Source organism: Cyprinus carpio, chromosome A20, assembly GCF_018340385.1.
Source record: "Cyprinus carpio isolate SPL01 chromosome A20, ASM1834038v1, whole genome shotgun sequence".
NCBI lineage: Eukaryota > Metazoa > Chordata > Actinopteri > Cypriniformes > Cyprinidae > Cyprinus > Cyprinus carpio.
The window spans coordinates 2,582,820-2,596,977 of record NC_056591.1 but is presented as its reverse complement, the minus strand read 5'-3'; the positions used below and the strand labels follow the sequence as shown (position 1 = coordinate 2,596,977).

The 14,158-nt window shown below is 36.4% G+C and overlaps 1 protein-coding gene across 1 annotated transcript; it reads left to right on the top strand.

The window, feature by feature from the left end:
- The first annotated feature begins 8,327 nt into the window (after window positions 1-8,327).
- si:dkey-121j17.6 (protein ALP1-like) lies at window positions 8,328-12,537 on the top strand. The gene is made up of 4 exons (XM_042777214.1): window positions 8,328-8,766; window positions 8,930-9,095; window positions 9,173-9,288; window positions 11,719-12,537. Exons 1-4 carry the CDS (start codon window positions 8,602-8,604, stop codon window positions 12,535-12,537), a joined length of 1,266 nt encoding a protein of 421 aa, XP_042633148.1. The 5' UTR covers window positions 8,328-8,601.
- The last annotated feature ends 1,621 nt before the right edge of the window (window positions 12,538-14,158 follow it).

Sequence of the window (14,158 nt, the reverse complement as noted above, 5' to 3'; positions counted from 1 at the left end):
AACTTACTTCCCAGCCTATACTTCTGTGGCACAGACATTTGGTATTTTTAATTCTTAGCTGAAAATTAAAATTTTTTAGGTTGGCTTTTAGTTGATTGCAATATGTATGTTGATTGATTGTTTATGTATTTTTACTTGTTTGTGATGTTTGCATTGTTTAACATATAAAGAGCTTTGAGAAGCTCATTTAAAGGCACTATATAAAATAAAGTCAATTTTTATTATTTAACAGAGAAATCAGATACATGTTCATTTTCCAATTTTTTTTTTTTTTTTTTACTTTGTGGCATAGCAGTAGCGTAGTAGAGATTGTACTCTACTCTTGCCCCTAAGCCATCGGCCATCATTTTCATAAATCTACCTCTACCTTGTTAGCATTAAACTGCCAAACTACCAATAAACACCCAAATAACACGTATATTTAACCCAAAAACGAAAATTATGTCATTAATGACTCACCCTCATGTCGTTCCAAACCCGTGAGACCTCCGTTCATCTTCGGAACACAGTTTAAGATATTTTAGATTTAGTCCGAGAGCTTTCTGTCCCTCCATTGAGAATGTATGTACGGTATACTGTCCACGTCCAGAAAGGTAATAAAAACATCTTCAAAGTAGTCCATGTGACATCAGAGGGTCAGTTAGAATTTTTTGAAGCATCGAAAATACATTTTGAAACGAGAACGAGTCAATGTTTCGTTCGTTATCTGGCTCGGTTCAGTCAGTGTACTGTTTGAGTAAATGAATTACTCCGGGATATTGGTTTATTTGAACTCAGAGTGAGTGTCAGCCATGTTAAAAAGTTAACAGCTTAAGTCATTTGTGGATTAATGCTTATTGTTGACGCGAAACCGTTTCAAACGATTCAGTTCGATTTGGTGAACTGGTTCAAGAAGATCCGGTTACATCGAGTGATTCGTTCTCACGCGAACCGGATGTGCTGTGAACGGCGCGCTCATAACAGACCCGGGAGAGAAGTCAATGCTGAATAAAGTCGTAGTTTTTGATATTTTTGGACCAAAATGTATTTTCGATGCTTCAACAAATTCTAACGGACCCTCTGATGTCACATGGACTACTTTGAAGATGTTTTTATTACCTTTCTGGACGTGGACAGTATACCGTACATACATTCTCAATGGAGAAACAGAAAGCTCTCGGACTAAATCTAAAATATCTTAAACTGTGTTCCGAAGATGAACGGAGGTCTCACGGGTTTGAAACAACATGAGGGTGAGTCATTAATGACATAATTTTCATTTTTGGGTGAACTATCCCTTTAAGCACTGAATAAACCAAAACATCCTGCTCTCTGCAGCACTCCAGAGGCCCCAAACGAAGCCTGTGGCACACCAACAGCATTCTGCGTTGGGACAGGTCGCATCTCCTTCCCTTTCATTCATCACTCAGTCTTTCCTCAGTCACCTGGCATCTGTTTGTATATTGAGTGGTTCATGGCTGTCCTCCGCTCAGGGCTTTAACATGTTTTTCTTGTTTGTTTGTTTGTTTTTTTGGTACTAAAGTGGAGGATGCAAAAACCCATTTCCTGTCGTGTGCCAGACCCACTGATGTGGTCCGTGTGAGACTTTAATTGTGGCCCTGCAAAGGAAGTTTTCCATATCTGGGACTTTAGATAAAGAGCATATATCATGAGATTATAATGGCTACCCTCAGTATCAAATCATACCCTGTGCACAGAGGTCATGTTGTTTGTACTATAAAAACATAAATGCACATTTACTTTAATATCACAAATGCTGATTTTACACGGTTCTTGAGTTCTCTTTTTATTCTGTTCATTCCCCATTGTTCTCTCTCTAAAGCATTACTCATGTCTCTCATCCAGATTTCACAGGAACACTTTAAAACTTAATTTTCTGTCTTTTTTCTATTACAGTCTCTATTAGAGTATTTTAATGTGGGAATATTTCCACAGTAAAGAAACACATACCTTAAAATTTGTCTGAATGACAGAAAGGATTTTTTAAAAATATCCAATCGATGCTTTTTAAATCCAATAATTGAAGCGATTAAACATTCAAGAAGGGTACATCAAATCATACAAATACAAAAATTTATGATTTTTTTTTTAAATAAATATCATGGTTCATGCCTCATGAATTTATAGAAAAAGGCAGCCCAGATTGTACTTCCAATTTGAGGCCTTTTATTTAGTATTTTAATTAGTGATGCACCTATCATGATTTTTCATGGCCGATTCAGATTTTTTTTTTTTTTTTTTTTTTTTTTTTAAGCTAGTAAATTGGAAAATTCTGACAGTTGTAGATGACTTTTTTTTTTAAGCAAATTTATTTATTGGTTATTTAAAAATATCTGTAGGCTAAATATCTGTGTTGAAATTAGAGGCAACCACTGCATTTCAATCATGATCCAAACAAAGATTCTACACACATCTTGCAAGAGCAGTTGTTTTTTATTTGAATTAGATTTAACGGATTTAAACCAAAAACAGAATAGTCTGACTTTAGCTTCGTGAAATGATGCTACATAAAAACTACATAAAAATATCTGTATGAAACAAAAACAGCAGAATGTATGAATGAGACACAATTTCACTTTCTGACAGCAGGTGGCGCTTATGGAACAGCAGCGATACAGCGCTTCCTTGGTTACTGCTGTAAACAAAGCAATACTGTGCTTATAAATACTACTTTATATGGAGGTAAGAGGAGAAGAAAATGTCATCGCCATCGAAACCTTTCTCAAGACAGTCTATTCCCTTCAGTGATACATTCATATAACCCCCTTTCTTCCTATATTTCAATCATTGTGAACAGTGAGCTTGCTCTGCATGCTACAGTATTTTCTCCTCTTCGCATCCGTCTTAAGCATCTCTGGCCTCTGTTAACAAAAGGTTACTATTCATAACCCAGGTTCTCTAAAACATAGAGTGGAGAGATCAACTTATGGGAAGGTCATCCGTGCCTGACCTCTGCAGAAGCATCCAATTGCACCAAGTCTGGCTTGACAGAAAGGAGCCCAATGGCAGGTAAGGGACCGCCGAGCACATAGAGCCCAGCACATAGAGCCCCTGCACAGGTTACCTTTCCTCAGTGAGCATATTCACTTCTCGTGCAGCAAGCGTGGCAAACTTGGTAGATCTCTCCACTCAGTGTTTGAGAAAACCGGGGTTACTAACAGTAACCTATTGTTCTCTTTCATCATCTCATGTTCGAGATCCATCTATGGGAGATATGGACAACTCCCTAGTTACCCAATACACTCACAGTGAGGCCTTGTATGCCAGAGGAAGGTCACCTGAAAAGGCAGTGCTTGACATGACGTCACCAAGTATCAGACCCCCCACAAAGAGAAAATGCAATACAAGCCATAAAAGAACTGATGTGGTAACATGCATATAAAACCTCATGCATGCACACACCTCATGCTGAAAGAGTATGCCTGCTTAATGACATGAATAAGCCGAGCTGGACAACTCAGCTTTAACCCTCTGGGGTCCGAGGTGATTTTGGGGCCCTTGAGATGTTTTGACATACCCCTAACATTTGTGCTTATAACACCAACACATAACATACCACTAGCAAAGCAATGAGGGGAAGCCATGGCCTAATGGTTAGAGAGATTAACTCCTAACCCTAAGGTTATGGGCTCGTGTCTCGGGCCAGCAATACCATGACTGAGGTGCCCTTGAGCAAGGCACTAAACCCCTAACTGCTCCCCGGGCACTGCAGCATAAATGGCTGCCCACTGCTCCAGGTGTGTGTGTTCACGTTGTGTGTGTGTGTGCGCGCACTTTGGATGGGTTAAATGCAGAGCACAAATTCTGATTATGGGTCACCATGCTTGGCTGTATGTCACGTCACTTTGTAATTTTTTTTTTTTTTGTATTCAGCACAAACTGTGCTACTATAATATATGAGCAAGATTGATCTACATGTTTGTATTATGCGTGGTTAGTAAGTTTTGGGGAAAACAATGTAGCTGAAATAAGGCCATAAAACCCATACTGAATAGTTCAAAATAAGGCTTTTGAGTGATCAGTCTTGTAGGCTAGAATATTTACATCCAAATGATGTGAAAATCATTCTGCTTACTCATTCACAAAAAAAATAATATATTGATTAAAATTTTGTAAGACATGTTTTGTGATAGACAAGCTTTATGCGAGGGAGTGACAATGGCCATGAATATTTAGTGATTCACACCTGAGAGACAAAGGGCCCTCCACTAATGGCCCATCAGTCATGTGACTGTGTGGCAGGTAAGACAGAATGTGAGGAGACTGAAAATGGCTTTTTAAATTATTTGCATTTTATTTACAACACAGTATAATCAAAACAATCATAATGAAAGTCAAAGACACATTATTGAGCATACTGATCTAACCCCAGAGATGTGAACTGACTTTGAGTCATTCCTGAAAACAGATTCTGTTCAACAAGTGAAACAAGTAAATCATACCTGATATTTAAGTGTTTGCTGCTTCTTTCCACTGATTCAAGGGAAAAAAAAAATACATAATCAGTAGTCAAGGAGCTTGTTTTACCATAGAATATCTGTGTAGCTGAACATCTGATGTACAGCGCTCTCAGAGGAAAGCAGTTCGAAGAGACTCATGTGAAAGTCAGCAGGATTCATTTGTGGTGCAGGTGGTGCAAAAAAAAAAAAAAAAAAAAAAAAATATATATATATATATATATATATATATATATATATATATATATATATATATAATAATGTCCTATTGCTTGTACTTAGTTTCTTATTTGTATTTAATTGATGACTGTGCTTGTCTTCAGAGAGCTTGAGTTTTTTGTTGTTGTTTTTTTTAGGCTAGTATTATTATTATTATTATTTGTGTGTGTGTGTGTGTGTTTTGACACTGGCGACAAGAATTATGACATTTCTATGGTATCGAAACTTTTGAGATCATAAAGAACTGTTTTATAGCAAAAACAACTATACTGTGATATATTATTACTGTGAACTAAAATTACTCATGTCGTGATATAAGGTTTTGGCCATATCGCCCACCCCTATTCCTATGATCATAATAATGAAAAGTAATGGGCGTATTACTCCCTTGAGGTGAGCCACTTCCAACTGTGTATTTATTTGACATGTCTGTGTCAATTCTTACTTGTGTTTACCTTCCGAAAAGAAAATCCTTTACCCAGTTAAACATTTTTCCTCCATCTCCTGTCTTATTCAGTTTGATTTATAACCCCTCCTTCCACATCATGTTGTAGGATTTTTCTGTCAAAAAAAATAAAAAAATATTGCTATTGCAGTCTCTTTATTCACTAGCGCCTTTCTTATTTCAGTCTCTGATCTTATCACAGAATCTACTGTGCTTCTTCCCTTCCTAAAGCCACTCTGATAATTAGCCAGAAATGCTCTTTTTTTCAGGGTAATGGGTCAATCTATCTGCTATCATACAGTGATGGAGAGACTTTAAAGTTGTCTTCCATTATTGATTTTACTGTGATCTTATTGTTTCTGGTGCATTGTTATAATATTTATGAATTTTCTGATCTAGCTGATTGGCAGTGGTAATAGTGTGCACTAAAGTGGAAGCGCGTATTTTAGCTAATTTATGAAAATGTTTGTGCAAATATGTTTTTAAATTATCCGTCATCATTCTAATGGTATTGTTTGTGCTTATCTGTTTTAATAATTTGTTCCTAATTCTTGTGTATAAATCATATTGTGAAACAAGAGTTTTTTTAAAAAAAAAACATGGTGTGTTCCAATTAGTAAGAGCGGGAAAAATGTGTATTTAAAATGGCTGTCACTAGTAGCAAGGAGGAGGTACACTAATCGAAAGCTAGGGAACGAGATTAGGGTGTTGCTGTGTAGCATGTGCAGTCATGGCCAAAAGTTTTGGCAGTGAAAAATTTTGTTTTGCAAAGATTGCTGCTTCAGTCTTTGTAGATTATTTTTCCACATTTCTATGGTATACTGAAAAACAATGATAAGCATATAAGTTTCAAGGCTTTTATTGGCATATATATATATATATATATATATGAATGAGTCATTATTTACAGTGTTGACCCTTGTTCTTCATAACCTCTGCAGTTAACTCTGGCATGCTGGATATTAGCTTCTGGGCCAAATCCTGAATGATGGTGATCCATTATTGCCTTATAAGTTCTTGGAGTTGATCAATTTGTGGGCTTCTGCTTGTCTACTCACCTTTTGAGGACTGACCAAAGGTTCTCTATGGGATTGAGATCCAGAGAGTTGACTGGCCATGGATCCAAAATTTCAATGCAATGATCTTCGAGCCACTTCTTTATCACACTTGCTTTGTGACACGGTGCTCCATCATGCTGGAAAATGCACAGATCACCAAATTGCTCATGGATCACTGGAAGAAGTTGCTCTTGCAGGATGTTTTATTACTATTCTTTATTCATGACAGTGTTTTGGGGCAGAATTCTGAGAGAGCTCACTCCCTCGGTTGAAAAGCAACTCCATACATGGATGGTCTCAGGATGCTTCACTGTTGGCACGTCACAGGTCTCATGATAGCGTTCACCTTTTCTTCTCTGAACAAATCGATTTTCCAGATGTTCTAATCAGTCAGAAGGGAGCTTCAGAGAAAATAACTTTGCACCAGTCTTCTCCTGTCCAATCCTTGTACTTCCTGCAGTCTGTCCTTAATATAATTTTATTTTATTTTTTATTTTTTTTCGTAGAAAAGTGGCTTCTTTGCTTCTTTCAGGTGCAATATACTTTGTAGCAATGTCCTTGCACGTGAGGCCATTTGATGCACCGCTCCTTTAATAGCAATCAGTCTGCTCTTACAATCTAATGCTAACAAGAAAACAATTATTGGAAGCACTTCTTCCCTCCTTTTATAGCAATCAGTCTGCTCTTACAATCTAATTAGTTTGATAGTGATTTCACCTGACTATTACCCCTTCACACTTTCACATGTGCTGCTGATATGATCAGTCAATTAATGTTAGCTGGTCATTTTGTGTCAGGATCACAGGATGTTTTTTTTTTTTTTTTTGAAAAGTACATTTTTTGGCCAATGCATCTGATCACTCTACACAATAATCTAGAAACAATGTAAATGAACACCACAACAGCTTAAGCAGCAAACTTTGCAAAACACTAAATTTATTTTACTGCCCAAACTTTTGGCCATGAGTGTAAAACTCCAGCCTCAAAGTTGTGGAGATACTTAGTACTGTTTTAAGTGCTCAGCAGGTCTAGTTTAAGACCGTTTTATATATATATATATATAATCTTTAAGCTCTTAAACAGTTTTTTTGCACATTTTGCACATCCGCTTGAAATAAACTTCCTTTTTGGATGCCAACATTGCTTCCATGATTTTGATCCTTGTGACTGTTCAGGTCGTTATCACACATACTTTACATGATTTTACATAAATTTGAAGTAATAAATATTAGTCTGTAACTAGTGGGTTTAGTTGGATCCTTACCAGATTTTCTTACTGCCTATTTTCAGGTGTTTGGTAATTTTCCCCTACAATTTTATTATATACCTCCAGCAGCTTCACCGGTGATTTTTTTCCGCCAGTTGATATTAGCACTGTATAACAAACTTCCTTTCTTGAAGATGTAGGTTTTGCTCTTTTATTGCTCTTACCTGCCAGGGTAAATGGTTCATCCAATCCTAATTTGTTTTTTTTTTGTTTTGATCCCTTGTATTGAAAGCTACAGCAGTGCAAAGTATTTTGTCTTTGAAGGCATTTGTTGTGGTTGCATTGGTTCATTTTAATCTGGCTCAGGCTCAAGCAGTGCTGGCCATCCTGAGCCATGCATCACATGCTGTGGAGGAGGGTGCGGACAGAGAGTAAAAAAATGGGGATGGAAAATTATTTTTATTATTACAGTAATGAATATTACAGATTCTGCAAGGTAAACATTTGACCTCAACTGTAATTGTGTGTGTGTGTGTGTGTGTGTGTGTGTGTGTGTGTGTGTGTGTGTGTGTGTTTTTGTTAATTAAAATAGGCTAAGAAGTGTCTTTTTAAGACATATTATGACCAAGCATTTAAAGAAAGAAAAAAAAAGTTAATGCATTTTATTCAAGTCTGATAAAATTCCATTACGATTTGAAGTGAATAATTCTGAATTAAAAAAATAATAATAATAATAATCTGACCAACCATTGTCCACTAAGGGCAGAAACAAATAATTTCAATTAATGTACTGTCATGCTCTATTTTTTATACCTTAATAAAATAATTTAATGTTGGTATTTCAATGTCACAGAAAAATATCTGTGGCAATAACATCAGTCCGCAGTGTTCTATATTCTATGTTTTTATTTTTACTTTCCACCGTAACAATATGCAAAAGACAACTGAGTGCGCTCCTGTGATCTGCTCTCCGATATTCAATGAATAATTCATAATTCAGTCATTCAGTACTTCATGTGAATGACCACAGAAAGAATTTCATGGTTTTTCACCTTTTCGCAAATACTCACTTAAGCAAGTCTGTCTGTTGGTCTGGTCTTCAGTACAAACAACGTTTCACAACAAAACGCACGCGAGAAGCGAAACAGGAAATGATGCAAGAGGACGCGTGAGACAGGAGTTCTCGCGCGAGACTGGAATTCTCAGTCAAAAACAATGAACCCCGAGGCGGTGGTCAGCAAGCAGCTTGCCTTTCAAGTTGTATGTGCACTGATCTGCAGCGAAAAACAGAAAAAGAGAAACAGACGAATATGGAAGAGAAATTGCGTGGGACGACGACGCGAGCAGCCCGGATCGTCTGTTCTGCAGCAGCAGCTGGAGGTAAAGAATACATTTCCGATGGACGCAAGTTATAGCATAGCTGCCCACGGGTGCCGCGGCTCGTCAAGGAAATGTTCCTGCTTTGTTTTTGTTTCGAATAATTGAAAAGCCTGTGTGAATTTATTCAGGTAGAAACTACGTGTTTGTGCTTTCCATACAATAGCTGACTGATGAGAATGGGTTCAAGGAGCTGCTGCGGATGACAGCAGAGGAATTTGAGTTCCTGCTGCGGATGGTTGGACCCCTCATAACCAAGCAGCACACAAAAATGAGACGGGCAATATCCCCAAGAGATCGCCTATCTGTGACCTTGCGGTTTTTGGCAACAGGTGGGTCTGCCAGGGCAACAGAAACATAGCTGTTGTCTGTTACTGTATATTGTGTAGTTACTTTGTTTCTTATGCAGGTGAAACATTCAGTTCCCTCAGTTCACAGCACGGGATTGGGGCCAGCACTATTTCACAGATCGTTATGGAGACTTGTGCCGCTCTGTACCAGCTCATGAAAAAAGACTACCTGAACGTAAGCTCTGATTAACATTATTTACGCAAGTAGTTTACATTTATTACTTGGTAATTTAGAAAAAAAATATTCAGTAAAATTAATTCCACCATAAACATCTGCTGCAAAACACGACAAAATCATTTTTGTAGTGACTGGGAAGGGACATGCTTGGTTCATTTAGTTTTGTTGACATTTGAACTTGTGGGGACATGATAATGAATCGTGACCCTGCGATGCGAAGCCATGGCTTCAAGATCATATGTTGAGGGAACAAATTTAATGTGTAAACAATCATAGAACCTGGGATTATCAGAAATGGGGATTATTAATAAATAACATTTTACTTTTAATTAAGGATGACAGTGTGGCATTAAGATATGGCTATATTACATTGCACATGCACAGCATTCAAATGAGGTTTGAATATTTTTGTATTATAAATATATGGTAAAAGAATATGTTTAAAACGTCAATAATGCTATAATATTTAAATCCGCATAAATACTGTAAATGCTGGACAGTCATGCCAGGTAAATCTTTGCCTGACTATTTCTGTAGGCTTACCATGACACTATCTGTTTTATGTGTTATTAGTGACTCATTAAATCCTTCACTCAAATGATTTGTTAAAAATAGTAAATCTTTCACAGAATGAAACCATAGGCATGAATGAAACTACATGTTCACAAATGCTGATTACAGTAGTTTCTCAATAAATTACAACTAACTATATCTTTATATGAATCCTTGGTAAAATAGCCTATTAATGTTTAGTGTGAAGTGAAATATTAAAGCCTAAAATAAATGTTATATTACTGTAAAGAGAAGTTGTGATCATTTATTTCCACTCACTGTCATAGGCCTACAGAAATAGTCAAAATCAAAGCTTTTTGGCATGATTGTCAGACATTTACAGTATTTACAAAAAACATACGTGCGTATTCAAATATGTAATGTAGAACATTAATTAGGTGAAAAGAAACATGAATTGAGGGGGGAAATATAAAGATATAACTAGTGTCTTAGTCTAGTCTTTGTGTGAAGCTGTCATTTTAGTTTTTATTAGTTTTAGTCATGTTCATACTCTTTTTAGTCTAGTCTAGTTTTAGTCGACGAAAACTGACGACATTTTAGTCTAGTTTTAGTCACGTTCATACTCTTTTTAGTGTAGTCTAGTTTTAGTCAACGAAACGTCTCTTTTTGGTCAATGAAAATGAAGAGACATTTTAGCATAGTTTTTATTTTGTAAACCACATTTAGTCTCGTTTTTATTCGTCAACGATATTGCATTATACATTTAATTATAGTCATCGTCACATGACCAGCATTTACGTTGCGTCTCGTCTCGTTTTCGTCACATGATAAAGGTTCGTTGACGACGATATTTAGTCATAATTTTTGTTGACAAAAGCAACACTAGATATAACAAATATTAAACCATTTATTAAATATAAAAAAAACCCCATTATTTCTTAATTGGTACAGATGCTAAGCCCTGCCTACAAGCACTTGAGTCTTTGAAAACTGAACACCCTACAATTATTAGTATGCTAGAAAAAGTTCACTTTTTAAAGAAACAAGATTTCCGCATTGTTTTTTGTTGGATACCAGCCATATCGGATTGGTCGGCAATGAAAAAGCAGATAAAGTGGCTAAGAAAGCTCTTCAGTTGGAAACAACAGAATGTAATATTCCAGTATCTGATGTTAAACCTTTATTGAATCTGTACATTAATGTCAAATGGAATGGAATAATATAGCAAAATACTGAAAGACATTTTTTAAAAAGTCTCTTTTATCACTGATTAAACTGAAATATTGTATATGATTTTTATCAGTACTATTTTTGTTTCTGGTATGTTTCTGTATAGTGATTGCTTCTGAAGAAAATGTTATATTATTGTAAATGATGTATTGAAATTATATTGTTAACATTGCCATGAATATAGCCATTGTTGCTGATACTGTGTTTAAACATAAATAAATAAAATATTAAATATTAAACCATAAAAAGACATGAGCAGTAAATTGCTTTAAAAGACTTTGAAAGTATAAAAAAATCATATGCATTGTTTAACATATTAACAAATTCAAACTCTAAAATGCTGTCACAGAGACAAGGTATCTATAGATTGTGCACAATATAACACACATAATATTATGTCAATATTATGTCTTAACTGACTTTGTCATTCTTAATTCAAAATAAAATGGGTGTCATTACCTCAACAAAATAACAGGTACTGAGAAGTTAATTTGATGTGGCCACAAAACACTGAACATGTCCCTTCCTGGTCACCGTATTTTAGATGAGGATCTGAATACGTCTTTCACTATATAAGTCATGAATTCATATTTACAGTAATTTTTTTTTTTTTTTTTTTTAACCATGTGTGAGAAATACAAGATTTAGTGTACAAACTTAACTGTTTTCCTGTTCTGTTGCTAGACACCATCAACAGAGGCAGAATGGCGGGCAATAGCCAAGGACTTCGAATCGAAATGGCAGTTTCCACATTGCCTAGGTGCGCTTGGTGGAAAACAGATTCATATACAGCCTCCAGCAAAAAGTGGCTGCCTTGACCATAATAACAAGGGCAGATTCTCTGTGACAATAATGGCTGCAGTGGATGCAAATTACAAGTTCATTTATACCAGCGTGGGAACCCGAGATAAGGTCTCTGATGCTGGACTATTCACTCACTCTGACTTGTGTAAAGCAATGGATCAGGGTCTGCTGAACTTTCCTCCACCTGAACCATTGCCCAACAGTGACATAACAATGGCGTACATGTTTGTGGGTGATGAGGATTGTCCTTTAAGGCCTGATCTCATGAAGCCATATCCAAATGAGCAGATGGACCGCAGTCAGCGGGTACTGAACTATCGTCTTTCAAGGGCACAGAGAGTTGCAGAAAATGCATTCAGCATTCTAGCAAACAGGTTAAGGGTTCTCAGAAGGACTATATTCTTGGAGCCTGAAAAAGTGGTGAAGATTACTATGCACTCGCTATGCATCTATAACTTCCTCCACGAGAGCAGGTCTGTGGCACATAAACCTCCAGCCTTTGCAGATGGTGACCAAAGCATAGTTGAGGAAACCTGCATGAATTACGGGAATGGTGTCTTTTCAGACAGTGGAGCAAAAAGAAGGAAACACAATGCATCGGTTTCGGCAGACAGAAAAGAAATGCAACGAAACCTTCTGTGTGACTATTTTGTCTCGCCAGCAGGTTGTATTCCTTCACAAGAAGAGGAACACATTTAGCATTTTAGGACTGTTAGAGTATATTTTTTTTTTGTAGTGGATAACACTATCAAATATCAAGAATGAAATGTATTTGTAAAGCTCTCTTCACAATACACATCGTTTCAAAGTTGCTTTACAGAAATGTGTGCGTGCATGATGCTCACATTTTTACTGCATTAACTGCATTTTTGTTCTTTTCCCTTTTACAGAAAAGTGTATTTACTAAAAAAAAAAGTTTTTATAAGGTACTTTTGGTACAGAATGTCTTGTATATACTATATCTTCAGACCATGCAAATTGCTAATATTTGCATGTAACTACAAAAGACTATTTTTGTAACCTTAACACTGTTAAAATAATTTTAAAGAGTGCATAAATAATTGTGTCAAGTATTATATTAGTGTACAGATTCAATAAAAAGTGATACAACTTCACTGTTTTTTTTAACACTGTAAGGTCATCAACATTGTTCATGTGTTTTTACATCTGTGAAATAAATACAACCCTGTTTTACACAATCAAACCAACAGTGTAACCATTTCTCTACTAACAATCCATACAAGTATTAACAGTACAGCTTTACCTGGCTTTCTTTAAGACCGCAGTGTTTGCAAAATGCTTTGAGGTGGAGAACCCTGAGGTGCGGTGTGGTGTGGGTGGGACTGTACTGGTGCTTCTGTGGAGGAGGATCTGTTTTTTTCAGCATCTTGAATATCATTAATAATGCTTGTGATGTTCATTTTCAGTCTGGTTATATTGTCTTTTAATAGCCTTAATTCAGATCTTACTAGATGCTTCAGGTGTTGGATCTGCCTCAACTTTCACTGCATTTTCTTCCAAATACACTAGGCAGCTCTACATCATATACTTGCAGTGGGTATAGAAAAAAATCACCTTCTTTAGAATAATCACATTTTGTTGCATTGCAGCCTGAAATTAAGATGGACACAGTTTTATCCAGCTGTATTTACTCAGTGCAACCTATAACATCCAAGTGAAAGATATAACACCAGCATGTCAGAAAACTTGCCCCCCTACATCACCCCCCTACTAAAAATAAATTGTAAACTCAATCAGGCGTAGCTAATTACCCTCAATGGCACACAAAGCCATCTGACTTTCAAACTGTGATCAGCTGTGGTCATTTTGATTAGCTTTCCTGGAGCATTTCAGGCCTTAGTAGTGCAACTGAAAAACAATTATCTATGGGTGGCAAGGCACTGTCAAAAAATCCAGGCCTTTGTTCACCCCCCGGAGCTGTGCGAGACATGAACATCCAGTTTTTTATGGAAGGATGCTTTTTATTTAAGTTCTTTTGGACTGAAGCAATGCAACACCCGCTGACTGTAATGATAGAGCTTGATGATAAAAAATGATAGGACCATAAGCCTACATGGCATGTCCAGTATGTCTATATAGGAAGTGGCATTAATACTTGCTTCTTGTTATTAAAACTTGCCCGTTGGCAAACTAAAATATTATTTGGAGAAGAACCATATAGCAAATACCAAAAAGGAGACTGAAGATCAGAAGGTCACAATCTCATCTAAAGTTTGTTTAATGTTTAACTGTTTATTTATTTACAGATCATGTTCTGTTTATTTGGAATTACAAAAGATGTCCAACCCGATAAGAAAAC